General features: G+C 37.5%; 1 protein-coding gene across 2 annotated transcripts in view; it reads right to left on the reverse strand.

Moving 5' to 3' along the window:
• The window catches only part of PTPRO (protein tyrosine phosphatase, receptor type O), a 268013-nt gene that overhangs the window by 47136 nt on the left and 199027 nt on the right, over positions 1-21850 (reverse strand). For both annotated transcript variants that reach the window (XM_008067533.2, XM_021717326.1), the window contains exons 13-14: positions 6971-7110; positions 4160-4292 (exon numbers count right to left, since the gene is read on the reverse strand). In XM_008067533.2, the coding sequence (XP_008065724.1) occupies positions 4160-4292; positions 6971-7110 (273 nt within the window). The remainder of the gene's footprint in view (positions 1-4159; positions 4293-6970; positions 7111-21850) is intronic.

Consider the following 21850-nt stretch of genomic DNA (forward strand, 5'->3'; position numbering starts at 1 on the left):
GACCCCAACTCAAAAAAAAAAAAAAAAAGAAATCTAAACCTAAGAATCATAGTTGTTCCTGAGGAAGAAGAGAAAGCAACAGGTTTGGAAAAACTATTTGAAGGAATAATGGAGGTAATAATGGTCTTGCCAGAGATTTAAACATCGAGATACAAGAGACTGAAGAATCTCCGAAAGATTCATTGCAAAAAGGTCATCCCCAATGCATATAATCATTCAGTTATATAAAGGAAAGAATTTTAAGAGCAGTGAGACAAAAGCATCATCAAATAACTTACAAAGGTAGACCTATCAGATTAAAGCAAATTTCTCAGAATAAACCCTACTAGTCCTAAGGGATTGGGCCCCATCTTGAAGCTCTTCAAACAGAATAACAGTCAGTCAAGGATATTATATTCCACAAAAATAAGTTTCATAAATGAAGGAGAAATGAAGTGTTTCTCAACAAAAAAATGCTGAGAGGATTTGTCACCACTAGATCACCAGAAGAAAAGCACTGGAAATGATAAAGCTCAACATAATAGAGAAAAATAAATAAAGCAACGAGCTAACAACCAGTATGATGAATGGAATATTACCTTACATATCATTATTAACTCTGAATGTAAATGGTCTCAATGCCCCACTAAAAGGATATAGACAGGCAGAATGAATTAAAAACAAAACACACAACCCAAATATCTGCACATGAAACATTCTCAAAGATAGACCATACAATAGGCCACTAATTAAGTTTCAGTAAGTTAAAAGAAAATTGAAATCACTCTAGCACCTTCCCAGAGACCACAGTGGAATAAAACAAGAAATTAATTCTAAAAAGAACTTGCGAAAACAAACATGGAAGTTAAACAATCTGGTCTGAAATATGCAAAATGCAATCAAGATGGAAATTAAGAAAGTCCTCAAAATGAATGACAATAATGAAACAAGTTACCAAAACCTCTGGGACACAGCAAAAGTAGTTTTCATAGGAAAATTTATATCTCTTAAGGCCTACATAAATAAAACTGAAAGACTGCATATCAACAACCTAATGTCACACCTCAAGGAGCTAAAAAAAATATGAACGAACCAAACCAAAAGCTAGCAGAAGAAAAATAACTAAAATCAGAACTGAACTAAATGAAATTGAAATAAAGAAAATACAAAGGAACAATGAAACCAAAATTTGGTTCTTTGAAAAGATAAACTAAATTGATAGAACACTTAGCTAGATTAATTAAGAAATGAAGAGAGAAGATTCAAATTAGCCTAATCAGAAATGAAAATAGAGACATTACAACTGATATGATGGAAATATAAAAGATCATTCAAAGCCGGCTCAGTGGCTCAGCCTGTAATCCCGCGCCTTTGGGAGGCTGAGGTGAGTGGATTGACAGAGCCCGTGGGTTTGAGACCCACTGGGCAGCGAGACCTCATCTCTACAATAAATAAAAAAATCAGCCGGGTGTGGTAGCGCACGCCTGTAGTTCCGGCTACTCGGAAGGCTGAGGCGGAAGGATCGCCGGAGCCCAGCAGGTCGAGGCTGTGGTGGCCGGGAGCGGCCACTGCACTCCAGTCTGGGCAACAGAGTGAGACTCCAACTCAAAAAAAAAAAAAGATAATTCAAGACTATTATGAATACCTCTATGCAAACAAACCTAGGTAAGCTAGAGTAAATGGGTAAATTCTTAGAAACATACAAACCTCCCAGCTTTGAATCAGGAAGAAATAGAAACCCTGAACAAACCAATAATGCATAGCAAGACTGAAACAGTAATTAAAAGTTTCCCAACAAAAAATGTCCAGGACCTGATGAACTCATAGCTAAATTCTACCACTCTCTCTCTCTTTCTTTCTTTCTTTCTTTCTTTCTTTCTTTCTTTCTTTCTTTCTTTCTCTCTCTTTCTCTCTTTCTCTCTTCCCTCCCTCCTTCCCTCCCTCCCTCTCTCTCTTTCTTTCTTTCTTTTCAGAAAGCAAGATTTATTGAGAAGACAGAAAAGCTCCCACAGCAGGAGGGGACCCGAGGGAGTTGCCCTCTACCAGACTTTCAAAGAAGATCTGGTATCAATTTTACTGAAGCTATTCCATAAGACTGGAGAGGAGGGAATTCTCTCTACTCATTCTAGGACATCAGTGCCACTCTGATACCAAAGCCAAAAAAAGATAAAACAAAAAAAGAAAACTGCAAACCAATATCTTTTATGTACATAGACATGAAAATCCTCAACAAAATATTAGCAACAGCACATTAAAAAAAAAATCCATCACGACCAAGTGGGTTTTATCTCAGGAATTTGAGGACGATTCAAGCTATGGAAGTCAATATTGGTGATCCACTACATAAACAGAATTAAAAGCAAATATCATATGATCATCTCAACAGTCACAGAATTTTTTAAAATCTAGCATCCCTTCATGATAAAAACCCTCCGCAAAGTTCATTTTATAAAATCAAGCATCCTTTTATAATAAAAACCCTCAGCAAAGTAGGCATAGAAGGAACATTCCTCTAATTATAAATAGTTGTATACAACAAACCCACAGGCAATGTCTCCTAAACAGAGAAAAGTTGAACACATTCCTTTTCAGAATTGGAACAAGGCAAGGATGCTCGCTTTCACTGCTCCTATTCAATATAGTACTGGAAGTCCTAGCCAGAGCAATACAACGAGAAAAAGAAATAAAAGGTATTCAGATTGGAAAAGAAGAAATCAAACTATATCTGTATGCTGGCAATATGATCTTATATCTAGAGAATCCTAAACACTCCTCCCAAAAGACTCTTGGACTTGATAAATTAATTTGGTAAAGTTTCAGAATACAAAATCAATACACACAAATCAGTAGCACTGCTGCATACCAATAGCGACCAAGTTGAGAATCAAATCAAGAACTCAATTCCATTTGCATTAGCAGCCAAAAAACTAAAATACCCATGAATACCTAGAAATACCAAGGAGGTGAAAAATCTCTACAAGGAGAACTGCAAAACACTGATGAAGGAAACTGCAGAAGACACAAATGGAGAAACAGCCCATGCTCATGGATTGGAAGATTCAACATTGTTAAAATGATCATATTATCCAAAGTAATCTATAGATTTAATGCAATCCCCTTAAACCATCAACATCATTTGACACAGAATCAGAAAAAACAATCTTAAAATTAATATGGAACCGAAAAATCATAATAACCAAAGAAATCCTAAACAAAAAGAACAAAACTGGAGACATCACATTACCTGACTTCAAACTATACTATAAGCCTGCAGTAATCAAAACAGAATGGTACTGGTATAAGAGCAGACATATGGACTGATGGAACAGAATACAAAATCCAGAAATAAACCCAAATACTTAAAACAAGCTGATCTTTGACAAAGCAGACAGAAACAAACACTGTGGAAATGACACCCTATTCAACAAATGGTGCTGGGAAAGATGCATAGCTACTTGCAGAAAAATAAAACTAGATCCCCATCTCTCCCTATATACAAAAATCAACTCAAGATGGATTAAAAACTTAAATGTCAGACCTGAAATCACAAAAATCCTAGAAGAAAACCTAGGAAAAGCTCTTCTGGACATAAGCCTAGGCAAAGAATTTATGGCTAAAACTCCAAAAGCAAATGCAATGGAAACAAAAATAAATAATGGGACTTAATGAAACTACTTTTCCCACTTACACTTTCTGCTGGATTGGAACTTTCTTGCTTTGACCTAGTAATCCAGTACTGCCATTATTTGGTCAGTGACAGATGACCGTCAAGGTTAAAACAGATGAAACTGAAGTAAAGAGGATACTGTGACTACTACTGAGAAAGAGGAAGGATGATGATGATGATGACGCTGATGATAGCAACTAGCATGTAGACAGCATATACTAGGGCTTTATGTGTTTTATTTCTAAGCTCCAAAACAACCATCAAAAGGTATATACTATTATTTCAATTTTAAAGTTGAAAAAAATAAAGGCTCAGAGACAGTCAAATGTGTTTCCTGAAGTTACAAAGCTAGCCGTTGCACTTTGGGATTGAAATTAAGAGCTCCCTGACTCAAAAACCTGGGGTTTTTTTTAGTGGAACATTAAAAGGTTAGATGATATATATTTAAAAAGTAAGGAAAGCATAGAAAGAAATGATTTCCAAATAATAGATTTCACTAATGTATATAATTACCCATTGTTGAGACGGCTATGAATGTAGGAACACTGGGACTATCATGACTAAAGCTGGTGACACTACAGTTGTAGGCAGTGGCAGGAAGGAGGCTGGAGATGGTCACAACATGAGAAGAAACAGCAACTGGTTCCTGGGGTGGCAGAAGATGAGATACGTTTTATGTTATCTTCATCTACTTAATTAAAAGTTATTTTTTTCTTAGTTGAGTAAGGGATACATAGGTAGAGTAAAAAATTCAAAAGAAAAAAATAGAAAGAAAAAAAATATTCCCCATCTACCCAATTCTCTCCCATGAAAGCAGCTGTTGTTGTCTTTGTTTTCTTCTTTCCATATGTATTTTATGGATGCATAAATGTATAATAAGACATAGTTAAAAAACACACGTGATGATATGGTTTACACATTTGTCTGCTTATTTTTTACTTTAATTGTCAGTGTATTTTGATGCTTTTTCCATATCAGTACAGATCAAGCTGTTTCATTCTTTTTAAGGGCTGCATAGAAATCCATTGAAAGGACATAGGCTGGGTTCAGTGGCTCAACCTGTAATCCCAGCACTTTGGGAGACTGAGGCGAGTGGATTGCTTGAGGCTGCGGGTTCGAGACCAGCCTGAGCAACTTGGCAAGACCTTGTCTCTACAATAAATCAAAATTAGCTGGGTATGGTAGTGTCTGTAGTTCTGGCTACTTGGATGGCTGAGGCGGAAGGCTCGCCGGAACCCAGCAATTGACGATGGGGTGGCCGCGAGTGTGCCACTGCACTCTAGCCTGGGCAATGGAGTGAGATCACAACTCAAAAAAAAAAAGAAAAAAAAGAAAGGACATATAGTACTACTTTGTTTAACCAGCCCCCTGTTGATGAATGTTTAAGTAATCTTGGAATATTTTGTTATTGCAAATAATGGTACAATAAGCATCATTTCACAAATTTGGGAACAAATGTATATATATTCATGTTCACTTTATGTATGTATGTACTATGTATACACACATGTATATATACATTCACATACATGCACACATAAAATCTATGCAAGTGTATGTGTGTAAATATACAGATATACATATACTCACATATTCCTTGCTAGGGTAAAATGTTTTGAGTTGCTGGGTCAAAAAGTGTACATTTTAAATATTGAAAGCTAATGAAAAATAATAAATACAGGCATTTTCCAAATTTCTCAATTATAACATCAATGTGTGACAATACCTGTTTTGCTACATTCCTTCCAAATCATTTATTTGCAAGCTCTAAGCTTTTCCAGTATTATTAGTGAAAATTAATCATGTGTTTGATTTTGTATTTCTTTTTACTATGAGTGAGATTGCTCAATTTTTCATGTTCAAGCGTATTTCATGTGTTCAAGAGTATTTATTTTTCTATGAAATATTTGTTTGGGTTGTTGTTTTTTATCTTTTTCACTTGCAGAAGTTCTTTATATGTTAAGGACACTACTCCTTTGTCTGCATTCTCAGCTTTTATATAGCATCCACCAGTGACATAGTAACTTCATGTGCTCAGAAACACTTAAAATGAATGGATTCTTGAGTTGAACAAGTTGCTAATTTGGTGTACCCATGACCAGAATAGTGACATGTACTACTGTGCAATATAAAAAGATGAGTCAGCATCAAGCTCTTTTTCCAGTCAAGATACTGAAACATTTCTGCTGAGCTGTCAGCACTTATTTTCCACTCACATCTCTTTCATGATTCTATTAAAAAAATGGCCAGAAGGAAAAAAATACTTTTGCTAACAGGACTCAGTTTAGTAAGTAGCTGACTAACCATTGTTTTCTTAAAAGAAAGCATCACTGTAGTTACAGAGAAGAAAATTCATTAGTAGCGGAAGAGTTATTTTCAAAAAGAACTCTTAGAATAGAGAAAAGATTCAGCTGTTCGGTACAAATAAAAAAAATATACTTGTAGAAGGGGATTTAAGAATGGGAATCAAACAAATTATCTTAACATTCATTTATGAAAAGATTTGTGCTTCTAGCAATTCCTTTTTTCTTCTCAGTCTCATGAACTTCATTATTTAAAAAACATCAATTATTCATGCTCATAGTATTAGTCTACACACTGTACTCTGAGAAGGCCCTGACAAATGTATTCCTTTCCTTTCACCTCTGGTTGTGAAATATTCTTTTCCTTGTGGCTTTGCTTCCCTTAAAGCTGCTGGTTCATCTCTCCCCTTCCATTCATTCTGACTTGGTGAACAACTCAGTATTTATTGTATCTGTCACTTGTGATTCTAAAGCTTTACCAGTAGCCTTGTCTCCAACATTCCAACAAAATTGTCCTCCTCACTAACTACATATACATGTCTCTTTTAAATTCTCTTAGTAGCATGGATCTCTCCTATGGCACTAACATATGACTTTATCTATTTCTGTATGTATATAATAGTCACAAATATATAAGCATGTATTACAGGCAAATATTGATTCTATCATTTGTGTGCCTTTCAAATAACTGGCAATTGGTTCATATTTGTTAAATTAAATTGTGTCTGGCAGGGTCTTCACCCCTTGATCAATTTCGTGATCCGTTCCCTTCATGTGACCTAAAGTGGCTAAGAATTAGGGACAAAAGTTAAACACAAAGATAAAACACAAAGATAAAAGTTTTCATAACATCTTTTAGGTTTGGGCTAAGCATACTGTTAATTTCTATTACTGAAATACAAAAGGCAAACAGACAGTTTTCATTTTCTATAGTTTCAAGAAATAGAAGATTCTTATTTTGCCCAGATAATTAGCCTTAATTAAATTTAAGTCAGAAATGGACAATCAAAATGTACAATACCTGGAGTTTGGTTTCCCGATTGGAGCCAACTTGTTGACAGAAAACTTCAAAGAAATCAGCAACTCCCTCTTCTACCCACAGTAAAGTCACTGAGGTCTGGGTTTTGTTTACTGCGAAGAGTGATTTGGGAGGAGCTGGTTCTGATCAAAGGAAAATTTAAAAATTTTTTTAAAATTTTAATTAAATATGTTCTTTCTTCTTTCACAAATAAGCGGGTATAATATTCCCCAAATCCAAACATAGGTAGTTAAGAGCACCATAAAGAATTTATATTACTCTTGAAATATGTCCTTTTACAAAGATAGTCATCCAACTCGGAAGGCAGAATATTTTGTCTCCCTCCCACCCTTCCATTTTATACTTCCCTTTTTGGAACACTTCTGTTTTCTACTATAGCCTTGTTATAGTTATAATCTATTAATAGTTTTCATGTCATTTGTATGGGAGTTAGCATTGCCCTGCTAATATAGAACTTTCTGGATGAGAAACAAAAATCTGTTCTTAAAAAAAGGAAAAGGAGAAAAATAAAATTGGCATGCTTCTTTTAATGGAGAGATGCAGCTTGATACTTAGTCAACATTAATCTCCTTCCTCTGGAGATTATTTGTAGTTAGAAGAATGGCTTCTTGAAAATTTAGTCAACATTAAAGGAATGTGGCTAAATGATGACATGATTTTTTAAGAAAAGGATTGATGGAAGGGGACTGGATGATTTCTAAAATGTTAACAATAATTTCTTTATCTTAGACATTCTATCTTGATCAACAAATTAATCCATTAGCCAAGGGAGCTGTGCTTTCTGTGCCCCTTCATATTTATTTCTTGTTAATGAGTCAATGATTTTGCTCACTTGAGACAAAACCTGTCTGACCCTCTGTGCTAGTAGGTGGTCTGCTGTCTCATTTTCCATTCCTGAATCTCTCCTAGTCTCTGTCTGTGACTTTGTTGGATGCTGTCTTTCGTTAGTCCCTCTAGTAGGCTAAATGCTATGACTGAGCCCAAGGTCTTAAACTGGGATCCTTCTACCCTGCTTTTATACCTCCTTGACATTGCTTGTTTGGGCATATTATATCTTGTTGCCAGGATCACTTAACAACATTCTCTGCCCACCTGATGCCCCTGTCAGACAACTACCTACTGTTATAGATCTCTCTCGCTTGTTACTTGCTTTTCATTTTTCTTCCCCATTCTCCCAAGTCTAGTCTCTATCTATTGGTTTTTAACAGTGCTTGAAAAAGTCCTGTAGGCCATTTCACAGCTTTTACAGGTGTATATTCACGTCTTCATGTGGAAAAGTTTGAATCTCCTTTCTAGAATATCATTCTCACAGCCCTGTGCAGAATCAAGATGTATGTCAAAATCATTCTTGACATGAGTTATGGCAGATAACCTAATTTGTGTCCAATGAATAAAAAGCATATTTCTTTCCAGAGGCAACTTGACAAGGTTAGGCAGAAAAGTTGAAGGATTAAAGAGGAGTTAGTCTTGGGCAAACAAAATCTACAGTAGATGTCAGGACGCTTTTTTTCATTTGCAATGAATAGTCCCCTCCTCCAGACAATGTATTTTCCACTGATGAAGACTACTGATAAGACTGACAGAGGGAAATTGACTTCCCACATTTCTCATAATCATCATTGTTAAAAAGATTATGAGTCACAGAATAAAATCCTTCAGTCATTCTGTTTCATGTAGAACTTGGATCTGTGGAAGTACATGTGAAGTGTTTGGAGCAGAGATGAATTATTTGTTAGGCTGACACCGGGATTTTTCTATTTTAAAAATATACACTACAGAATTGTTTCTCAGGATGAGACTCTTGGGCTATGATCACAGTCTCTTAGACATCTATATTTTTCTGCTTTGTGGGTAAAATAAAATCAGTGTAGCTATCCAATATGAACATTGACCAAATCCTAATCTCTTGGATCTGACTTTTTATACCTGCATCTGTAATCACCTATCATGTGTACCTACTCAAATATGTCACTATTACCTCAAACTCAATATGGTCAAAACTGAACCTGGTGTCTTACCCTTCTCATAAATCACTTCAACTTTCTAACTACTCCTGACTCTCCAGAGAAATGATATAACTATTCTGTCAATTGTCTAAGCTAACAATTGTGAGGCTCTTTCCTTACTTCTCTGTTCCAGAGAGCATATATTTTAACAGTTTTTGTCATCTTTTTTTTTTTTGAGTCAGAGTCTCACTCTGTCACTCAGGCAGGAATGCAGTGGCACACTCATGGTCACCCCAGCATCGACCTGCTGGGCTCAGGCGATCCTTCCACTTCAGCCTTCCAAGTAGCTGGGACTACAGGCACGTGCTACCATGCATGGCTAATTTTTTTAATATACTGTAGAAACGAGGTCTCACCAAGTTGCCCCAACTGGTCTCGAACCCCTAGGCTCAGGCAATTCTCTTGCCTCAGTCTCCCAAAATGCTGAGGCTACAGGCTTGAGCCACTGTACCCGGCCAGTTTTTGTCATTTTTAAATTATATTGCCTGTCCAGGTTTTTGTCATGACAGTCATTGATCATTACAAAAATCCCATACCTAATTTTTTCCTGGCTCTAATCAGTTTTTCCTTCATTTTGTCAACAATGGTTTAAATCATCTTAAAATGTCACTTTGCTCATGTTAAATCCTGTCTGTGAATGGTCTACTGTAGCACAGCCACATATGCCAAGTTACAAAGTTCCTACTTAAATTGTTACATGCTTCCCAACAGCTTCACCATCATCCCTACCACACACATATGCTGCCTCCTGAGAAAGCCAGTCTTCTCACTGACCTTAAGACAGATAGTGTTCTTTAATAACATATACGTTTCCCTTTAATCAGTAAACTCTGTTCTGCTCATTCTAAGGTCAAGAAAAATTAATCTCCTCCTTGAAGCCTTATCTGATGACTCTGTCTCTTGATGATCTCTTTTCAGATCTTCTATTGCCCTTAACTAGTTTCTATTTAATAGGTGTGAGTGATGTCCTGATTGTACCAGATCTTACCAGATTCAAGATCAGGGACCATCCATTTCAAATTATTTTCTCTTCATCTTGAACTAGCCACCGTAGGTACTCAATAAATTCTGCTTACTGACTGATTTAAAACATGAGTCAAGATTCATCAACTAGAAGAATGGGACACAAGCATCAAGGAAGATCGGACATACTGGGAATTTTAATGTTCACTTCCATTTTTATATTGATTATGTTGATAAAATTATCACACTTCAGTGGCAGAGTCAATAACTGTCATAACTACAATAAGAGCTCTCATAATTATGACATGGACAAGAGAGTAAGGATTTCCTTTGTTCTGGTTAAAAATGTGGATCTAGGTGATAGGTAAGATCCTAAGGAAAATCTCCAAACATTTGGAACCTCTAATAGCCATGTAAAAAATATTTCCTTTCAGGCAGAATGTGGGGGAAATAGATTGTTCCAAAGTCATTACACCTATTATCACTGCACTCTTTTCTGAAAGACATATGCATATCAGCTCTGTAGGTCAATAAGTAACATATACAATTCACCTGCTTGAGAACTTACATAGGCTCTTTGTGGTAGGTGCATTTTTCTAAATAAATCAGGCATAAATTTGACTTTGGTATCCCAAAGGAAACGAATAAAATTACTACAACTTATTATTGTTAAAATATTTCATAAGTGAAAGTGTAATTGGATTGGGATGGACTTATAATTAAATTATACTACTCAAGACAAATGTCACAGGGAATCTATTAAAGTGTAAGAATGTGAATTGCCCAACGTAACCACTAGCCTCGTGCAGTTACTGAGCACTTGAAATGTAGCTAGTCCAAGTTGAGAGGTGCTGCAAATGTAAAACACAGACTGAATTTCAAAGACTTACTAAGAGAAAAAAGTAAACAAATCCCATTAATAATTATTTATATTGACTATATATTGAAATAATACCATTTTGGATATATTTGATTAAATAAATACATTAAACTCATTTTCACCTGTTTCTTTTTCCTAATTTTTAATGTAGCTATTGAAAATGTATGATAACATGTGGCTCTCACTACATGTCAGTTGGATAGCACTGAGTTGGAGCATTTCCTCTTGTTGTCTAGAGCAGAAGTCTGGAAATTCTTGCAGATATTGGTTGGAAGGGACCACATCTCATGAGAAGACAAGACCAGTTCAACTCCACAGCCTAGAATGGTTTAGATGATTCATGTTCTCCATCCTCAGGCATAGAACTAAATGTGTGTGATGGCCAAATAATGTTTAGGCAATTGCATATGCTGGGGAATCCAATGACATGCAAAAGCATTTTGATTTGGTCTCTTTCTGTTATGGGACAAATTATGTTTCCCCAAAATTCATATGTTGAAGTTCTAACCCTCAGTACCTCCAAATGTGAATGTATTTTGATAGGTAATTAAGTTAAAATGAGGCCATTAGGGTGAGCCCTAATCCAATCAGACTGGTGTCCTCATAAGAAGAGGAAATTTGGATGCACAAAGAGATGCATGCTCTCAGAGAAAAGACCAAGTGAGGACACAGTTAGAAAGCGTCATCTGTAAGTCTCAAAAGAAACCAACCCTGCCAACACCTTGATCTTGGACTTCTAGCTTCCCAAACTGTGAGAAAATGAATTTTTATTTAAGTTTCTCAGTATGTGGTATCATGTTTTGACAGCCCTAGCAAGCTGACACAGTCTCTTACTATTCAAAATATCAACTATGATCTAGCTGATAAAGAAAAAGGATAGGAAGACTCCAAAAACTGTGCAGAGTGAAAGAGATTTAAAACAATGCATACATAAAGGATTTATATAATGCAAATCATGCAGATATTCATTATAAAACATTTGGTTATCGCCTTTTATCTCTCGAAATGACACTTAAAATCTTAACTTCTTCAATGTTTCCATGCTCCAAAATGTCAAATTTCCTTTTGTTTAAAATAATTTTAGAGTCCATGATATTTGATGTGGGTGCCTATGTATATAGATTAAGAAAATGGACAAACTATTTTTATAAAAACAAGGTAGAGATATAGGGTTGCTTGCTTTTAAATGCCCTCTGAAAGCATTTTAACATTGCTGGTGTTCTACTCAGCCCTCCCCCCTTCCCTTTCTTTCCTTGAATTCGATGCCTCTCAACTTTTGGCTGGGTATCCAACCTAATTTTATAAGAAAATCAAGTACCATGCACAGAACATGAGCAGACTGGAAGGCTGCAATACTATCTCTTCCATTTAATTTAGATTGGATTAGGAGAGGTTCAAGCTGTTGCCCAGGCTCTCTGGGGAGTGAAAGTGACTTTTGTGCAGTATGAGCTGGTGTCTGATTCTTATTCTCTGCTCTGGCAGCACATCTTCTCCTTTCCTTAGGAATTCCAAAGGGAATAGTCAGGTGTAATATTTAGCTTCGGACAAGAATGTAATGTGTTTATTGTCTAAAATCTATCTTTCTCTGATAGCTATTACATTGTTTCTTATTTTAATGTGACCCATTAATTTAGCTGCCTCTACAATGATGTTTATGAGGCCAAGATTATATCCATAAGGGCCGGCTAGTTTCAGCTCGTTTCTATTTGATAACTCTAAGCGTGGTGAGTCATTTTACATTTGTGTGAAATTAGTAGTAAAAGAAATTCAGTAGAAAAGCATTGTAAAAATAATCTTTTTTTTTTTTTTTTTTGAGTTGGAGTCTCACTCTGTCGCCCAGACTGGAGTGCAGTGGCCGCTCCCGGCCACCGCAGCCTCGACCTGCTGGGCTCCGGCGATCCTTCTGCCTCAGTCTTCCAAGTAGCTGGAATTACAGGCATGCGCTACCACGCCTGGCTGATCTTTTGATTTATTGTAGAGGTGAGGTCTCGCTGCCCAGGCAGGTCTCGAACCTGCGGTCTCAGGCAATCCACTCACCTCAGCCACCCAAAGGCGCAGGATTACAGGCTGAGCCACGGAGCCCGGCTGTAAAAATAATCTTAATCCACAATCAATATGACAAAATCTTTTCTCCATCTTCAGCCTCACTGTCAGCAATTTTCTAGTATATTCTTCATTACAAAGGATGATCTTTAACATCTATATTATAGTAAGCCTTTAAATATATTTTTACTCTCAACTCAATCCACCCTACATTAAGCAGTGTAAGTCATGTATCTTATATTCAACTTGGCCAAAGAAAACATCTGCAACTAGCCGGGCTCGGTGGCTCAGCCTGTAATCCCGTGCCTTTGGGATGCTGAGGTGAGTGGATTGCCTGAACCCGCGGGTTCAAAACCCACCTGGGCAGCGAGACCTCATCTCTACAAAAAATCAAAAAATCAACCGGGCGTGGTAGCACATGCCTGTAATTCCGGCTACTTGGAAGGCTGAGGCAGAAGGATTGCTGGAGCCCAGCAGGTCGAGGCTGCGGTGGCCGGGAGCGGCTACTGCACTCCAGTCTGGGTGACAGAGTGAGACTCCAACTCAAAAAAAGAGAAAACATCTGCAACCTATGCAGTACAGACTGCATAAAGTGTGTCAAAGTTGATTTAAAAAAAAAAAGAAATCTGCAGAAAAAGCACTATTTAAAAGAAAAAAAGCAAGAGGCAGAGAAACTTCAGGGTGAGTTAAGACTGATATGCACTCCAATTAGGGAGTGCAATATTTATGCTAAGCAATAGAAGACTTTGATAGACCTAAAGTTTATTAGGTCTTTTCTCACTGACTTAAAAAGATTCTTTTCTTAGATACATTTAACAAGTAATTTTAAGATAATGCTAAAAAATATAAAAGACATGCAGGCAAGTATTTAGCATCTGAGAATGAGTTAAATTATCATTAGACCCTTTTAATATGCAAAACATAAAATTTTCTCAATAATTAGGAATACTTTCATTTCTATTACCTTTAAAAATATACTCTTTATGCCTTAGTGATGGCAGGTATAATATCCCCTTTTGTGAACCATTGAGAGGGTTTATAATTTTAGCAGCTTAAGTAACTTCTAAAGAGTAATACCGTTTTTTGGAGAACACTCCCATTTAACATTACTTAGTTTCATTTTTTACATTTTTACAAATTTATGGGGTACAAATGTAATTTTGCCACATGCATAGATTGCGAAGTGGTGAAGTCAGGGCTTTTAGGGAAACTGTCACCCAAATAACATACATTGCACTTATTAAGTAATTTCTCTTTATCCACCCTTCCTATTCCTTCACTCTTCTAAGTCTTCTTGCTTAGTTTCAAAATAAAATATATGACTTCCTCTTTTTTAGTGGTTCCAGGAATATGTGCTTTTACTTAGTATTTTTATTTGTAGAAATTCATAGAAAAAATCACTACTTTCATTGTGTCATTAACTTTGCTGCTTTATTCTGAACTCAGGTTTGAACAAAATTCTAAAAGTTGAAGGAACATAAAAGATCAGACTCTCATTTACTAGACAGGCAACTGAAATCCAGGAGGCCTGAGTCACTTTTCTAAGGTAACACAATTTGTATGTGAGAGCAAAAACTGGGATCCATACCTTCGTACCTCTAAGGGTCCTTCCTACTACACCTGGTTTCTTCTCTAAAAAATATGGATGTTTCCCACTCACTTGCATATAACTGGGGATTATAAGACCTCCTGAAAAGTTTCTTTGTCCAGAAGACCAACTTTTCCAGAGTGGGCACTTGTGTATTTAATCAGTGCTAGACTTCATAGCCATTGCCCAAGAGTCCATCTTCTAGATTCTTCCAAAATATTACAGAGAATAATGTACCTGCAACATATGCAATCATTTTATGGTGGGCAGGAGAAATGCTTTCAAAGAAGTGCTAAAGTTGTGTGGCATAGCTGCTGGCAGTTGGTAAAACTGCAGTGAGAGAAGACTGCAATGAGAAGTGGGGACATGTATATTAAGGAGAAGAATTGGTTAGTCTCAGGTCCAGGTGCAGAGCCACAGGACAGTGGCATGTGACTATCACTAAAAACCTATGCCAGAAAACAATGCTTGCATGGGCTGCCGGCCATGCAAGTCTACACAGGAAGAGTAGCACAGCAATTATGGTCCTTTGCAAACCTACACAACATGCATATGTTTATCTTCCAAGACGTCAGTCAGAAGAAACCTTCCCCAGGTCACCATCATCACTCCCAATCTACTCACTACATTATTAGTGCCCCCCCGCACTCTCTGATCATCTTCCTGAAGACTCACTCAGACCCAAGGCCTCCATTGGCTCCCAGGATCATTTCTCCTCTGGCCCAATTAACAACAGTACTCCAAGTCTCACTTGTAACTCCTGCATCATCAATTTCCCCTGTTCTGTTTAACCATTCTGATTAGCCTTAGACAAGCTACTTTTACTTACTTAAAGAACAAAACAACACAAAAACCAACCAACAAATAAAAACTCTGGATTGATTCTTTTATCTTTCAGCTCCTGTGGATTTTCTCTTCTTCTATTTATAATAAAATGCCTCAGAAGTTTTGTGATTTCAGCTGTCTTGAGTTTTTCTCCTTTCATTCTCTTAGAGCTTCTTTTAATCAGACATTCCCCCCCACCACCACATCACTCAAATGCCTCCTCTCAAAATCGCAAGTGACTTGTGGGTTGCTAAGCTCAATAATTGAATCTCATTCCTCATCCTACCTTATTTGTAGGTTTGATCAGGGGGTCACTCTGTTCACTGAAGCTCTTTCTTTCCTAGGCTCTAGGGACAGGGCACTTTTCTGTGTTCCTTCTTATTCACTGGTCACTCCTCCACAGTCTCTTTTGCTGAATTTTTCTCATCACCTCCACTTCTAAAAGTTGGACTGGCCTGGGCTTAGTCCATGGGTAGCATTATTTTTGATTTACTCGTTTCTTGATAATCTCATTAGGTCTGTTTCCTGACTGTCTTCAGATTTATATTTCCAGTCCTGAAGTCTCCACTGAATCCAAGCTCCTTGATTTAATTGCCTACTTGGTATTTGTTCTTTAATGTTTAATAGGCACTTTCACGTGTTGACACATCCAAACCTAAACTTATCTTCTCCCACATCGACCTCTCCCATACATCCTTGCTTGGTAAATATCACCTCTGTCCTTCTAATTGTTCAGGCCCCAAATCTTGGTGTCTCCTTAGGTTTCTTTTTTCATTCATAGACAAAATCTAAATTCATTGGCAGATTATCTCAGCTTCACCTTCAAAATACATTTTAAATTCAATCCATTTTCATTACTTCCACGGCTACCAGCCTGACCCAAGCAAGTATTAAAAATCTCTTATCTGGATAGACTCGGTGATCTCCTGATTTTAAAGTGACCATGTAATTTATCAAAAGTGTACAAACTGAAACACTTTTGGGGAGGAAAATAAAAGAGGATTGTTAACTTTTAATGGATTCATAATTGGTATAAAGTATTCCCCCCCCAAGGCAACAGAGATGTGTAGTCATCTTGTCTAACTGATTTCCTGCCTTTTTCCTCACCCTGACCAGTCTAGTCTCACCAGGGCAATCCAGTAAGATGTGACAGGTCATATGCTATCTCTGCTTAAACCACCCAGTGGAGAATCATCTCACTCAGAGGAAAGTGTTTTCCCAATGACCCACACAATCTGTCCTGTTACCCCATATCTAATACTATCCCCTCGTTCATTCCACTCCAGCCACCCTGCCTTCCTGACTTTCCTCTGAGTTTGTCGGGCACAGTGCTGCTTCTGGAGCTTTATGCCTGTGGTTCCTTCTTACTTCCAGCTATCTTGTATCTCTTTCTAGTATGTCTATCTATCTTTCTATCTCCCTCTTTCTCTCTCTCTCTTTTCCTCCCTCTCTCCTTCCCTTCCTCCCTCTTTTAGGCTTTGACTCAAGCATCATTTTCCCAATGATGCTTACTCTACCCTTACAAAAATTGCAACTACCCCCACAACACTTCCTATCTCTTTTCCTGTTTTACTTTTCCCCATGATGCTAATTGTCATTTAATATCCTTATATTTATGTTTATCATCTTTCTTCACTAGAATGAGGGTAGAAATTTTTGTTAGTTCTATTCATTTCTGTATCCTCAGAACATAGAGCAGCATGTGGTGCATAGTAAGGCTAAATATTTGTTGATTGACAGAATGAATACTTTTTTTAAAGTATAGGACCTTAAATATTGTATGTTTCTTTCTAGCCAACTGGCAACCTACAAATATCTATCTATCTATCCATCTATCCCTCTATAAATATGTCCATACATATTTGAGAAAGACAGAGAAAACAGCTAATATCCCCCAAATTTCTAACAACTCAAAGTGTTTTCAGTTTTTTCTTGTCCATAACCAAATCATATTTTAAAGATTACAAATCTATATAAAAGCTTTCATGACTGAGACTTTTCAAATCAAGCCAATGTTCTTAAGACCAAATTTCAAAAGAGGAACAGAAAGCCACAAGAGTGGGTGTGAGGCTCTTCCCTGCTCTGTTAAATGTGTTAATAGAAAAATTAAATTTGTAGGGGAAAAAACCCCTAATCCAAGCAAACATAATTAGCAGATATATAAAATGTAGTAGAATACTGTTTTCCAGACCCAACAATGTGTAAAGTATATCAAATTTCTCTAGGTTCCAGCTTGCTCAAATGAAGACACCACACTAACTTATCTCCAAACTCTCTCCTATCACTAAAGCTATTATGATTCCTTATCTTGAACTTACCAAAATGTGTCTGTGGCCAGGATAAAGCAGAAGTATGACAATGGTTGTGTGAAAATTCTGCTTTTTGGTTTTCTCTTACTTCATTGACTGCTCCTTCCCAGTCTCTCTTGTTGGCTTCTCCTCTTCTGCTCAGTTTCTAAATGCTGGGGTGGTTCTTCTGAATTAGATCCAGACTTTGCTTCTCTTTTTCATTCAGTACTTGGTGATCTCATCCAGACACTCCCAAATTTATATTTCCAGCCCAGATTCTCCTCTGATCTCCAGACATATATATCAATAATCTGTTTACTTGAGATCTGCACTGGGATGTCCTAGAGTCATCTCAATTTTTTTCTGCCCAAGGAAGACTCTTTGATTCTTATTTTACTCCAAATTTACTCCTCTAGTTTTTCTGGTTTTCTTTTTCTTTTTTTTTTTCAGTTTCAGTGAATTGCACCATCATCTGCTATCATCCACTATCATCCCGATTTGCTCAAGAGCAAAGCCCCGGAGTCATTCTTAATATCCTTTTCTCTCACTTCCCTTTTTGTTTCTGCCCTGTCAGAAAGTTCTGTGGACACAAACTCCAAAATAGCTATTGAATTCTGTCTACTTCTCATCTCCATTACAATCACAATACAATACAATACAACACAATACAATAGTCAAAGTTACCATCATTCTCATGCAGCTTCTTTGAAGTAGAATACTGTTTTTAAAGCCGGACAAGTAGTTGTTTAACTGGTCCCTCTACTTTCATTGTTGGTTCAACAATGCTTTCTCCCTTAAGCAACCAGTGGGATTATTTTAAATGAAAATCAGATTATTTATCTAAAATTCCCTAAATGGCTTCTCATTGCTCTAAAATAAAATCCCAACTCCATGTCTTGAAAAACTAGTCTAATCAGGCCTGCCTGTTCCCTCTCCCTAGCATGCCTTTTCTCAACCTTTTCATGGCTGGTCCTTTCTTGTTATTCAGACTTCAACCTCTACTCCTTCCTAAAAGAAAGGTTTTAGGAAGACACTCTGCACCACACTGTCCTGCTCTCTAAAACACTTTCACTAAATCATAAGTTCCTTGGGAACAGAAAAGTGTAGTGAGGCAGGTGAAAGAAGTTCGGCGCCAGTAATGACTCCACACCCGGCCAGGACCAAGAGATTTATTAAAGCAGCTGTTACAGAGGGGATCTGTAGTGGGAGAAAAAGAAAAAGAGAGAGAGAAAGAGAGAGTAAAAGAGAGAGAGGAAGTGGGAGAGAGGCGGGGAGAGAGTTGCAGAGAGGAAGAGAGCGACAGAGAGAGAGAGAAAGAGAGACCGAGAGAGAGAGAGAAAGAGAGAGAGAGAGAGAGAGAGAGAGAGAGAGAGAAAGAGAGTTGTGGGGAGAGGGCTGTATTTATCAGCCTGACAGGGGCCGGAAGGGGCCGTGCTATGTTCCTATTGTAGGAGCTGCATGGGAGCAGAGTGGGGCCAACGCCGTGTTATAGTCCTATTGAACGCATAACAAAGCTGGCTACGGATTGGAGGCTTGCAGGTTTGAAATTCGCACGTGCGGGGAATTGTGCTCACAGAAGCTGGGACCTAGGGGCCTTTGTTGTCTGGTGTGTCGGCTCCATTTTGGGTGCCGCCCCTCTGGTTGCTTCCTGCACCCTTCAGCAGGTATAGTTAACACAGCACATAGTTTAGATGTAGTTATGCAACTTTACTTATGATGGCCTAATATAGATAACTGAGGAACAGGGTGGTTAAGCATTCCAGTGTCTTTTCTTATCAGTACATGACTGTCCAGGCATATCAGACCTGACCACCTTGCAGGTTGGAATGTAGAATTACCAGTGTTAAGTCGGCGGGGGTGGGGAATGACCCAAAGAGCCCAGGCATGATGTTCTAAGAAAAGCCCAAATCTAGCTAGGCAGTAACTGTCATTATTTAGAAGGTCCTTATGATCCTAAAAGGTTGAGATAGTAATCAAAACTTGTGACCAGATAGCTGCAGCCCTCCACTCTTAGCTTATGAATAATTTGCTTAATCATTGTTGTAAGCATTATATAATAAACATTATATAAAGCTATCCTTTGGATACTAGAGTTATGAGTGGATTGCACGGCACAATTATAGTAACAGAATATTTTGAGTTTTCCCATACACTTAGTTTTACCAGTGGGTATTATACCTCAAAAAGTTTTAATTTTTTTTGCATATTAGTGTTTTTTCTTTCAGATTGAAGATCTCCCTTTAGCATTTCTTGGAAGATGGGTCTGGTAATGGTGAATTCTCTCATCTTTAAGTCTGGAAAATACTTTCTCTCTCCTTCACATTGGAAGGATAATTTTGCTGGATGCAATATTCTTGAATGGCAATTTTATTTTCTGAACACTTTGAAAATGTCATTCTACTCTCTCATGGACTGTATAGTATCTCTTGAGAAGTCTGTTGCCAGATGAATTGGAGCTCTTTTATATGCTAACTGATTGTTTTTTCTTACTGCTTTTAAGATCCTCTCTTCATTCTTGATAGTTTATGATGTCTTGGGGTTGTTTTATTTGGGTCATATTTGCCTTGTATTCTCAGACCTTCCTGTAATTGGATATTTATATCTTTCTCAAGTTTTGGGAAGTTTGTACAATTATGTATTTGAATAAACTTTCCATCCTTTGTTCCTGCTCAGCTTCCTCTTGAAGACCAATACTTTTTAGATTTGGCCTTTTAAAAGTAATTTTCCATATCTTGTGGTCAGTCTTCATATTCCTTTTCATTCTCTTTCCTTTTCTCCCTGTTGCATTTCAAAATATCTGGTCTTAGTGCTCACTTATTCTTTCCTCTGTTTGGTCCGTTCTACCATTGAAAGCCTGTAATGAGCTCTTCGGTTTAGCAAATGTATTTCTCAGTTCCAATATTTCTACTCGATTTTTTAAAAAACTATTTAAATGTCTTTGATAAATTTACCTGATGAATTTCTGAATTGCTTTTCTGTGCTATCTTGGAGATCACTGAGTTTCCTTAATATTTGCTATTTTGAATTCTTGGTCAGAGAGCTCACTATCATTGCTTTAGGGTCAGTCACTGGATTTGTCTTTGTCCTGTTGGGGAGATTATTATTTCCTGTTTCTGTTGTTTCTTGTGGGTAAAAGTCTATGCTTTTGCATTGAAGCTACTTATTCTAGTTTTTTCTGTTTGGCTTGTTCTGGATCTATTTGCTTAGCAAATCTTTACCACTAGGTTACGGTCTCATTTTCGCCCCTAGGGGGTGCCTTAAGCCCAGGTAGGCCTCAGCTTTAGCAAATTAATGACACACTGCCTGTCCCGAATTGGGGAGGTTCCAAAGGTTCCACACTGCTGGAAAAGGCTGGCAAGGGGTTTGTGCCCAACGGATTCGAGGACCTTACCTCCTACAGTGTGGCGCTGCCAAACAACCACTCTAATTTGGCGTCTCCTTCGGGTGAGTTACAGAGCTTGAGTTTCCAGGGGATGGTAGTCCTGTCTTCCCTTTTTGCCTCTGCCTTTCCTCAGGGAGGTGTCTTCTTTTAGGCATTCATGATGCTTTCCTTGGGTTAAGGAAGGGACAGGTCTCCTGCCAGGGAACCCAAGATGGTGGGAAAACTGGTTGACCACCTCAGTCTCACTCTTTCCAGTGCAGAGACTGTGAGTTAGGGAAGATTTTTCACGTGCTTGTTGCCAGGTATAATGTGCGAGTGTGTGGGAGGGGAGGGGGGAGGGGGGAGGTGTTGTGGATATGGAAGTTTGATACTTCTATTGTCTCCTTGGAGATTTTTCCACTTTACTCTGGCCACAGGAATCTGCCTCATTCTCATATTTGAGTTCTGGGTATTTGCTGGTGAAAAATCTTGGTGCTGTATGTTTGCTATTGGTTTTCTGGGGGAAGTAGGCGAAGCTGGGGGCAGAGAGTGAAGCCAGCTTACTTCTACACTACCATTTAAAAATACTTGGCATATTATCTCTACTTTAATTAAAGTTATTTCCCTCTTTCTCTCATTATATATAAATACATCTAGTCTCTTGTTTATCCTGACTCTAGCTTGCTTACTTATTATTAATTAATTTCTATTAACTTGTTCATTCTTTCATTTATTTTTATCCTTCTTATTTGCAACGTTATTGATCTTTTTTATTTCTTGTAAACCCTTATTCACTTTAATTATGTTTCGGTATCAGGCAATTTTATTATGCCTTTTAAAGTAGTTGTGTCTTAACATACACAGGGAATTCATTTTTTATTAGTTTTATTTTATTTTGATTTTATGTT

The sequence above is a fragment of the Carlito syrichta genome, unplaced genomic scaffold (genome assembly GCF_000164805.1).
Source record: "Carlito syrichta isolate Samal-C Ts95f unplaced genomic scaffold, Tarsius_syrichta-2.0.1 Scaffold309689, whole genome shotgun sequence".
Lineage (NCBI taxonomy): Eukaryota > Metazoa > Chordata > Mammalia > Primates > Tarsiidae > Carlito > Carlito syrichta.